At 53.5% G+C, this 10,687-nt stretch overlaps 1 protein-coding gene across 4 annotated transcripts; it reads left to right on the top strand.

The window, feature by feature from the left end:
• Positions 1-360: 360 nt before the first annotated feature.
• Positions 361-8,495, top strand: KCND1 (potassium voltage-gated channel subfamily D member 1). Of its 4 annotated transcripts, none has more exons than XM_067722594.1 (7): positions 361-674; positions 1,983-3,262; positions 4,972-5,134; positions 5,237-5,320; positions 5,409-5,507; positions 5,779-6,029; positions 7,116-8,495. In XM_067722594.1, exons 2-7 carry the CDS (start codon positions 2,142-2,144, stop codon positions 7,342-7,344), a joined length of 1,947 nt encoding a protein of 648 aa, XP_067578695.1. In that variant the 5' UTR covers positions 361-674; positions 1,983-2,141; the 3' UTR covers positions 7,345-8,495. The 4 variants fall into 4 exon arrangements, with proteins under 4 accessions (XP_067578695.1, XP_067578696.1, XP_067578697.1 ...); XM_067722595.1 differs by having other exon boundaries at positions 2,015-3,262; XM_067722596.1 differs by having other exon boundaries at positions 2,407-3,262.
• Positions 8,496-10,687: the final 2,192 nt, after the last annotated feature.

Consider the following 10,687-nt stretch of genomic DNA (forward strand, 5'->3'; position numbering starts at 1 on the left):
TCCCCTTACCGCCCCCCCCCCACGACGTTTCACATCCGCAAACAGGACAGTGCTTCAGTCCCACGGCAGCAATCTTGGTTAGAGCAGGACTCTAACCCCTCCAGCACCACTGGGGAGCAGCTTTGGGGGCCTCGCCTCTAGAAAAACACCCCCCCACCAGTTTTCCCCCACCCCCCCTTCTTCAGCCTAGGGGGCAGGGAGGGGACACAGCGCTGCATCATTCCCCGTGGCACTCCCCGCTCTGGGGCCATTAACAGACGCCTCCCCATCGATCGGATCTGCTAAGTGCTGCTGATTCAGACGGGTGGGGGTGGGGGCCCCTGGGGGCAGAGGGGGTAGGATCTGGGCAGGAAGGGGGGGAGTCCAGGAAGGAGGTGGGGAGAATTGGCAAAGCTCCCTGCCACCCCCATTTTCCAGATGACGCGACTGAGGCCCAACCAGCTTTGTAGGAGGCGGAGTCTCCCCAGGGTCCCTCTCAGGCAGTCCTAGGGGAGGGGGCTCTGGGAGCCACGAGGCCCCTCCCTGCCTCTCCATCTCCCGGCAAGCTCAGAGGGGCGGGGAGAGAGAGCCAGAGGAGGTGGAGAACTTGGGCAGCTCTGCAGAGTGGGGCAGGAGCTCCGGTGTTTGGTACCCCCAGCCCCACCGCTGTTGCTGCTGCTGCAGCGGGGACACAGGTGAGGACGGCCCTATGGGGAGGGGGAGGGGACCACCAACAGTGCTGTCCTTGTCCTTCCCTGGTCCAGCCCCCGGGCCCTAGCCCATCCTGGGACAGTCCAACTGGACCTTGTCCTTCCAGAGCCTCCTTCCAGGGACCCAGCCCCCTCCTCCTGCCTGTGCTGCCTTCTCTCCCAGGCCTGGCTGTGGCTGCTTCTCCTCTTCCTCCTCACGTCCTGCTGCCGCTGCTGCTTCTGCCGCTGCCCAGCACATACCACCAGCCCCTCGGGGTGTGGTTTCCCCAGACCAGCCCCCAACAGTGGGACGCAGCCTGATCCCGGCCTTCCTGGGCTCCTGTAAGGCCCAGGAGCCCCCCTCCCTGCAGACACACCCAACTCCCTTTCAACACCCCACCCTGCCCTCCAACCCATTTTGAGGGGGACCCCGTCTTCCTCTTATCTTAGTCTTTTTTGATTCTCTGGATGCTCTGGGGCTATGCCCAACTTCCTTCCAGTTGAGTCCCAGCCCTGAGGGGTTCTCCAGGTCCCTTCCCTACCCCCTGAACTCTTGAGAGGGTGGACCAGGCTTTCTCAGCCCCCCTGGATACCCTTCTCTACCAGACACCTCTCAGCCTCTGAAAAATAACCTGGCCCCATATCTAACCCTTTAGATACCCCACCCCCTTCTCCAGCCCCGCTAGGGGGCCCCACCTCTCCTTCCTTCCCCAGAACTCCTGTAGAGTGTGGACACCCCACCCCCAGGCTATTCTTGGCAGCTCTAGGCACTCCCAAGACACCTCTCAGCCTCTTTACAAACTCCTGGCTCTGTAGCCACCCCTTAGATGCACCACCCCCTTTCCTAGATCCACGAAGGGGCTCCAACCCCCTTATCTTCTCCCCAGAAGTCTTGAGAGTTTGGACAACCCTCCTCACCTCTCTCAGTTCCTTCAGAATCCCCCTCCAGACACTCTCAGCCTCTCGCAAACACCTCTGGTTCCATTTCTACCCCTCCGGATGCCCCGATCCCCTCTCCAACCCCACTAAGCGGTTCCAGTCCCTTCTTCCTTCCCTCAGAACTCTTGAGAGTGTGGACAACTCCCCAGTGTTTCTTGCTTCATTCTAGACACCCCCAGATACCTCTCAGGCAGTGCTGACCCCTCTAGAATCATCTCAGTCTCTAAACACTCCCTCGGATCCTTTTTGGCACCTCTAGACGCTCCTCTTCTGCTCCTCTCCATGTCCCCTAGCCCCTTCTCACTCCCTCAAGACATCGCCCTGGTCCCTCTTAGACCCTCTACATGTCCCCCAAGCCCTTGCCCATCTCTCTAGGTCCTCCTCCCAGTTCCTCTTGGCCTCTCTAGACACCCCCAGTTTCCTTGTGCGAGTGGCCCAGGGCCTCTCCAAGCCTCCACCATCCTGGAGACAGCCACATTCTCCTAAAGGCCAACCCCTCCCCCACAAGTCTCCGTGGGCCTGGGGCGCGGCAGGATGGCAGCAGGCGTGGCCACATGGCTGCCTTTTGCACGGGCGGCCGCGGTGGGCTGGCTGCCCCTGGCCCAGCAGCCCCTGCCCCCCGCGCCGGGGGTGAAGGCAACTCGAGGGGATGAGGTTCTGGTGGTGAACGTGAGCGGACGGCGCTTTGAGACCTGGAAGAACACGCTCGACCGCTACCCAGACACTCTGCTGGGCAGTTCAGAAAAGGAATTCTTCTATGACGCCGACTCAGGCGAGTACTTCTTTGATCGCGACCCAGACATGTTCCGGCACGTGCTCAACTTCTACCGCACGGGCCGACTACACTGCCCACGGCAGGAGTGCATCCAGGCCTTTGACGAAGAGCTGGCCTTCTATGGCCTGGTGCCTGAGCTCGTGGGCGACTGCTGCCTCGAAGAGTACCGGGACCGCAAGAAGGAGAACGCCGAGCGCCTGGCGGAGGACGAGGAGGCCGAGCAGGCCGGGGACGGCCCATCCCTGCCGGCTGGCAGCTCCCTGCGGCAGCAGCTCTGGCGGGCCTTCGAGAACCCACACACGAGCACCGCAGCCCTCGTTTTCTACTACGTTACCGGCTTTTTCATCGCTGTGTCGGTCATCGCCAACGTGGTTGAGACCATTCCGTGCCGCGGCCCTGCACGGCGGCCCCCGAGGGAGCAGCCCTGTGGCGAGCGCTTCCCGCTGGCCTTTTTCTGCATGGACACGGCCTGTGTACTCATATTCACAGGTGAATACCTTCTGCGGCTGTTCGCGGCCCCTAGCCGTTGCCGCTTCCTGCGGAGTGTAATGAGCCTCATCGACGTGGTGGCCATCCTGCCCTACTACATCGGGCTCCTCGTGCCCAAGAACGAAGATGTCTCGGGCGCCTTTGTCACCCTGCGGGTGTTCCGGGTGTTCCGTATCTTCAAGTTCTCCAGGCACTCACAGGGCTTGCGGATTCTGGGCTACACACTCAAGAGCTGTGCCTCTGAGCTGGGCTTTCTCCTCTTTTCCCTTACCATGGCCATCATCATCTTCGCCACTGTTATGTTTTATGCCGAGAAGGGCACAAACAAGACCAACTTTACTAGCATACCCGCGGCCTTCTGGTATACCATTGTCACCATGACCACACTTGGGTGAGTGCAGACCCTGTGTGGGGAGCTGCCCGATCAGTCAATTACACTCACCTTTTCTGTAAAATTAAAAAGGTTAGATAAATGATCTCTCTCTCTCTCTCTATTTGAACTTCAATTTGGTCATCTTTAAAAAGTGAGGGAGTTGGATTAATCTCCAAATCCCTCCCAGCTCTGACAATGCCTTAATTTTCAGGTCAGGAGACTTGGGTTCAACAATGGTCTTAGCTGCACTCTTTCTGTTGACCTTGTTTTCTCTGGGCTAGTTTTCCCCTCTGCAAAATGAGAAATGATGATCACTTCAACATCCAGAGGGGATTCAGTGACATCATGGTTATGAAAGTTATCTGAATGTTTCTGGTGCAGGATAAATAGATATTCGCTTTCTATCACCCCTTTTTCCATCTTGAGGACCCATGTCTCCCAACCCTTTAGATTCATCTGCTGTGTGGGGCACTACCTCTGTGGCTCCGTGATTCCTTGATGTTTCCCCAGAACAAGATATTTTCAGCATCATTTTTTTTTTTTTTACTGCCAGTCCTTGAGAGGAAATGGGATAAATGCATCAAATGAAATCACCAAACTCATGTTGTTCTTAAAGACACTGTCTAGGGCAGGTAACTGTGGTCCTTTTCTAAATTCCTATCACTGGGATTAGGTATGCAGTTGCTGCTCAGTATCTGTTGAACGGATACATTGGGATTACTCAGGACCTTAGTAGTAGAACAGAAAATTTGATTTTGAGGTTTCTAAGAAGTAGAAATTAACTCTGGTTGGAGCTTCAGGATTGTATTGACAAATACTGAGCACTGAGAACAGGTTGGAACTGGGTATTTTGATGTCCTTTTATCCTATTCAGTCCTCACAACAACCCTGGGAGGATGTCTCATAGTTGAGGACACAGTCAGAGATGATACATCACAGAGCCAGAAATGGCCAAGTTGGAGAGACTTTTAAATGAGTCAAAGTAAAGAAATAAGGAAGAGGCATCCTGGGGGAGGGGGTGGGGGCAAAGGCCTAGAGGCTGAAGACTGCAGAGGCTGCGTTTCTTTGGAGGGGATCTGATTGGTCCTGTGGTTAGAACAAGAGTATGCTGTGTGATTTTGAGCAAATCAGTTATGGAACCTTGCTGAGCTTCACTCCCCCCACCCCCAACCAAACAAGTTGGTAAGATTGGCTCTGCTCCATCTCCATGGGAGGCGGGGTGGTATGGAGGAAGGGAGGGAGGAGTTTCAAGGCTCCCCCCCTATTTTTTAATATGAGGACAGTTTCAAGGCTTCCCCTGGGGGGTGCTACCTAGAGAAGGTAAGACAGACACAAGCAAAACCAACAGAGCACTGCTCCCAGGACTCAGAGCCCCTTAGCTGGCTTGTGGTGGTGGGACTCTCTCTCCGGGAGGCTATATTTACTGCCTCTGACTTCCTCCTTCCCCCCTATGCTTGGTATTAATAGATTTCCAGCTGACTCAGATGCCCGGTGCATGGCTTGGATGGGGGCAGCAAACAGTAGGGGCTGAGGGCCCATTTCTCATTTGACCCCCACTGGTGGCCAGAGAGGTCATTCCCCAATTTTTGCAGAGCAAGAAACTGAGACCAGAGAGTTTGAGTGCCTAGCCAGGGTCGCAGAGTGAGTCAAGTTGGATGGGATGCAGTGGGGGACTGAGGGGTGGGTGGGTATTTTTCTTGACCTTGGCTTACCTCCCCCGGCCCCAGCTACGGAGACATGGTGCCCAGCACCATTGCTGGCAAGATTTTCGGATCCATCTGTTCACTCAGTGGCGTCTTGGTCATTGCTCTGCCTGTGCCAGTCATTGTGTCCAACTTTAGCCGCATCTACCACCAGAACCAGCGTGCTGACAAGCGCCGAGCACAGCAGGTAACTGCGCCTTCCATCTGAGTACCTCCTATTCCCCACACCCCAAGCCAGTCTACTCTTATGTTTGCCTACCTGACCTTCTATCTCCTCCTCTCTCTGTAGAAGGTGCGCTTGGCAAGGATCCGGTTGGCAAAGAGTGGTACCACCAACGCCTTCCTGCAGTACAAGCAGAACGGGGGTCTTGAGGTGGAGAGGGGCCTGGATTGGGGTGGGAGGTGAGCAGTGACGGGAGGAGGAAGGTGCTGACCTCATCCCTCTGCTCTATCCACTCCAGGACAGCAGCAGTGGGGAAGAACAGGCGCTGTGTGTCAGGAACCGTTCTGCTTTTGAGCAGCAACATCACCACTTGCTGCATTGTCTAGAGAAGACAACGGTGAGGCCTAATGAGAGGTGGTGTGGCAGAATGAGGGGGGTCCCTTTGCCAGCAAGCCAGCTCCCTCCTGGGATGGGAGGCTCACTACTAATTGTGGAAATCACACAGGGCTTCCCAGAAGAGGCCCCAGTAGAGCTGAGCCTTGAAGGATGGGCAAGGGAAGGGAAGAGAGAGCGACTTACAGAAAGGAAGGAATGGCCTAAGCAAAAGCCTGGGGGTGAGGTCAGCTTCCTTGTGGTACCCTGTGACCATGCCTCCCTTCTGCCCACAGTGTCATGAGTTCACGGATGAGCTAACCTTCAGTGAGGCCCTGGGCGCTGTCTCGCTGGGTGGCCGCACCAGCCGCAGCACTTCCGTGTCCTCCCAGCCAGTGGGGCCTGGCAGCCTGCTATCCTCTTGCTGCCCCCGCAGAGCCAAGCGCCGTGCCATCCGCCTTGCCAACTCCACTGCCTCGGTCAGCCATGGCAGCATGCAGGAGCTGGACACGCTGGCAGGGCTGCAGAGGAGCCCTGCCCCTCAGAGGTAAGCATGCTGACCTGCTGTGCAACCCCTCTCCCGGGGAAGCTCAGAGCTTGAACCAAGGGGTCTGAGATTTCATGACTCCAGGCCTCCTAGCAAGTCAAGCTCAAACCCAAACTCCTCCATGCTGGAAGCTTGGGCTTATCTTGTCTGGAACTCCTCATTTTTCATTTGTACTTTCAATAAACATTTATTGAGCATCTCCTGTATGCTAGGCACAATTTGGGGCATTTTGGAATTCACTTTAGTTTAGGAGTTTAGTTCAATTTTGGCAGTGAATAGAACAGACAGAAATCCTGACCTTATGGAACTTCTATTCTAGTGAGATGAGACAGTTAAAAAACAAATACACAGATGATGCAGTGTGTTAAGTGCCAAGGAGAAAAATAAATCAGGGATGGGGGATAGAGAGTGTAGAACAGGGTGTGATACAGTTTTAACAGTGTGGTCGGGGAAGGTTTTGCTGAGGTGACATCTGAGCTGAGATCTGAAGAAGGAGAGGGAATGAGCCACGTGGATACCTAGAGGGAGAGCTTTCCAGGCAGAGCAAACAGCCTGTGCAAAGGCCCTGAGGCAGGAATGGGTCTGCATGTTAGAGACACAGCCAGGAAGCTTCTGTAAGTAGAGTGGAGTGAGTGAGGGGGAGAGTGGTAGGAGGTAAAATCAGAAAGGAACAGAAAGGACCAGATTGTGTAGATCTTACAGTAGACTGTTGTGAGGACTCTGGCACTGCAAGGAGTAAGCACAATAGATAACACTTTTATGTGTGTGCTCATTATGTTGCAGACACTACTCTGAGCATTTTGTATCATTTATTATCTTATTTAATCTCCACAACATCTCTGTGAGGTAGAAAACATTGTTATTCCCATGCTACAGATGAGAGAAGAGAGGTTTAGAGTGGTTGAGGTGGGATCAGGACTATTTGACTCCAGAGCCCTCACTCTGCACCACCATAATTAAGGGTGCAGGGGAAGCATTTAGCACAGTGCCAGGGACCTAGTAGGCACTCAGTAAATGTCATGATCGCCGTGGCAAGTATTAAAATAACTTTTTAAGAACCTTCCATCTTCCCACCCTTATCCACAGCCGCTCAAGCCTCAATGCCAAGCCCCATGACAGCCTTGACTTGAACTGCGACAGCCGGGACTTCGTGGCTGCCATCATCAGTATCCCCACCCCTCCTGCCAACACCCCAGATGAGAGCCAACCTTCCTCCCCTGGCGGTGGTGGCAGTGGGGCCAGCAGCACCCTCAGGAACTCCAGCCTGGGTACCCCTTGCCTCCTTCCCGAGACTGTCAAGATCTCTTCCCTATGAGGGACGGGCCTGCCCATCCAGAGCGCTCTCCCAATTCCTGGGGGCTCCCTTCCAAAGCCATATTTTGGGGACGCAGAGAAGGGCAGCCTGGGGACCCCTTCTGCCCCCCACTGAGAACTATGCAATGGAGTTTCATGGAATGGCCCACCTGGTGGGGAAATAGCCAGGGAAAGGGAAACTTCCCCCACCCCAGACAGTTTTCCCTGTGGGAGGTGAAGCACTGGGCTTCCTCAGGCCCCCAGCCTCCTTGCCCCAGCACACTGGGACTGGCCCCTCTACCCAAGCGGGCCTCCTGCATGCTCCTCCCCTCAGGAGTTCTGGCCCAAGAAGAAGAGGTGAAACTTCCTCTTCTCTCTGGCTGAGCTGTGGAGGTTTGGGGGTTCATAGAAGAGAACCCTCACTTCTGATCTGGCCTCTAGAAGAAGTCCCCACCCTCCACCGGGCCCAACAACTCTCAAATTCCGAAGCTTGGAATGCAACCACAGGCTTCATGGGCTGTGGCCTCAGCAGTGACCTTGGTTCAGGGGTCAGGCTGCCTTTCCCAACACACACAGATAGCACAAACACCACCCCCCTTCCCTGGCTGCTGGAAATGGGTCCCCCGCAACCCCGTCCTCCACTGGGCCCCCAGCAAACTCTAGCAATAGCAGCTGCTGCCGTGACATTATGCAAAGCCTCTGCCCAGTTTGCTGCAATATTTACATCTGCCCTAATCATAGGGGCCACCTCTAACTACTCCTCCTTCTCTCTTCTCTGGCTTGCTTCCTTCCTGGGTTGGGCTGGAGTCTGGACTGGCTGAGATAAAAGCCTGGCAGCTGGCGAGAGCTGGGCTGTGTTTGGAGACCATGGGCTGATTCCATGTTCTTGGGCAGGAGTCCAGAAGTGGCAGGGGCTGAGGCCTGGGTTGTTCCTGAGCTCTGGGAGCTGGAGGAGGCAGGAGGAACTTCTTGATCTCCTCCTCCTCCCCCACAATGCCTTTTCACATATCCCTCTCTCTTCTCCCTCTTCGGTCACCTTCAGGAACTCTGTCTGCTCTCAGGCTGAAATCTGGCATCATCTCAGGTTCCCTGTCCCCAGCACTGTCCCTGTGGAGCTGGTGGCTGACAAAGATGTAGTTTCCATCAGTCAATAAAACCTGAGAGGAGAGACAAGGATGAGCACCTCCTGGCTCTGTGGGTTTGGGGGCTGGGTTGGGCTGGAGGGGTTGAAAATACTCCAATTTCAATTCCTTTTAACTAGTAGAAGGGCTGTTAGGGGAAAGGTATGGGAGGTGGATGGTTGCTGGTGTGTTTTGGAAGATGGGGATCTAGGAGAAATGAAAGAGGGTGGTCGAAGAGGTGAATCTGCAGCCAGTGACGTAGGCTAGGAGGTCCTGAGACATGCCCCATGGACATAATCTGCTCTAGCCCCCTCACTCACAGATGGGGAAACTGAGACCCAAAGCAGCACACGCTTGGTTAGAGGAGACTTGAACCCAGGCTTCCTGACAGCAAACAGCTCTGAACTGAACCCTGATGAAAAGCATCTCTTAGTTTGGCGAATTCCCCTTCCCTGTGGATGTCCCCTACCTGTATTCTCTCTTCTGGACTACTGGATATACTAGACTAGTGTAACTGAGCTCTGTGGAGCACAGAGAAGACAGACCTTGGATTCAGGTTGACCTGGATTCCAGTCCCTGGGTGAGAGAATCACTTATCTTCTCTTGCCTCAGGTTGCTAATCTGTGAAATAATCATTCATCCATTCACCAAATATTTATTAACTGCATATCATGTGCTAGCCCTAGGGGTACAAAAATGGGCAAAGTAGACATCATCTCTGATCTACAGAGGTGAGCATGGAAGGCAATTAAGCAATTACAATATAGTGTAGTAGAACCAAGATTAGTGGATTACAGAAGCATATAGATGGCAAGAGAACCTAACCTGGCCGAACAATGAGCTGAAGTTAGCCAGGCAAAAGACAAAAGAGTGAAAATGTTTTAGGCAGAGGGAACAGCATGTGCAATGGCCTGGAGGTTAGAGCGCCAGCTCAGGGCCTTGGGAAACTGAAGGGGTTCAGCACAGCTAGTGAGGAGAGTGTGAGACTGTGACGAGGGTGAGGATGTAGAAGTAGGCCAGATCACAAAAGGCCTTTGAAGCTATGATACAGATGTGGACTTCATCCTAAGGATAATGGGGACCTCTGAAGGCTTATAAACAGGAAAGTCATCGCTAGTTTTGTATTTCAGAAGGATTATTCTGGCTGTGGGGAGTGGGTTATAGAGAACCAGTCCTGGAGGGAGGAAGAACAGTGAGGAGGCTTTTGCAGTTGCCGAGTTGGCAGGTGATAGTGGCTTAGACGGGATAGTGGCAGTAAGAGTTGGAAAGTCAAGAGATTTCAGAGATAGGACTGGCAAGATTTAGGATTGACAGGTATGTGGGAGTTGAGGAAGAGGGAGCAGTCAGGGTTGACTCCCAGGTTTCTGCCTTGGGCAAAGGCTGGAGGGGGTGCCATTCATTCACTGTCAAAGGGAACATCAAAGCTGTTGAGCACACAGTAACAGGCACATAGTAAGTACTTGGTGAAGGTTAACTACAATTATTATCATAAGTTCAGTTTTAGATGTGTAGTGCTGGACAAATATTGAGTAGGGAGTGGGATACATGGATCAAGTGAGATGGTCCTGAGAAGATTCAATGTGATAATGTACACAGGCATTTGGCACAGTGTCCTAAACACAGTAAGCCCAGTAAACGTGAGTCTTCTCCTCCCATTAAGTCTCAAGAGCAGAAAACACCACCATAGTCTGTTTATTACCAACACCCTTCAGGAAAGAACTTCAACTAGGGTTGGCATCTGAAGGGAGACGTTTAGGTGGCACTCAGAAGAGCTTTCTGATGGCCTGTATATGGCTTGGCTCTTAAGACTGGCAGGGAGCCCTCACCTCTCACAACAACTTCTCGGTTCATGAGCTCATCTCAACTCCATAACTACTCCCTGAGGTAGTCTGGGCAGGCATTATCATTCCCGTTTTACACATGGGTAACCTCAAATTTGAAACACAATGACCTCCTCAAGGTCATACAGTTGGTAATGGTCCACCGTGCCTGGGACTGAGGTCTTCCTGACTCCAAAGCCTGGGATTCTTTCCACTGCACTGCAGTGCAGACTAATTTATTGAGCACTTACTAGATGCCAGGCACAGCACCAGACGCTTTGCAAGCATTAACTTCTGATCCTTAAATTGGGATTATCATTGCCATTTTACAGAGAAGTAGAAATTGAGGATGGGGTGGGTGTTAAATGACTTGCCAGATATCACTCAGAAGGGGCACAGCTAGGATTAGCTTGTAGCTCTCCAT

Source organism: Pseudorca crassidens, chromosome X, assembly GCF_039906515.1.
Source record: "Pseudorca crassidens isolate mPseCra1 chromosome X, mPseCra1.hap1, whole genome shotgun sequence".
Classification (NCBI taxonomy): domain Eukaryota; kingdom Metazoa; phylum Chordata; class Mammalia; order Artiodactyla; family Delphinidae; genus Pseudorca; species Pseudorca crassidens.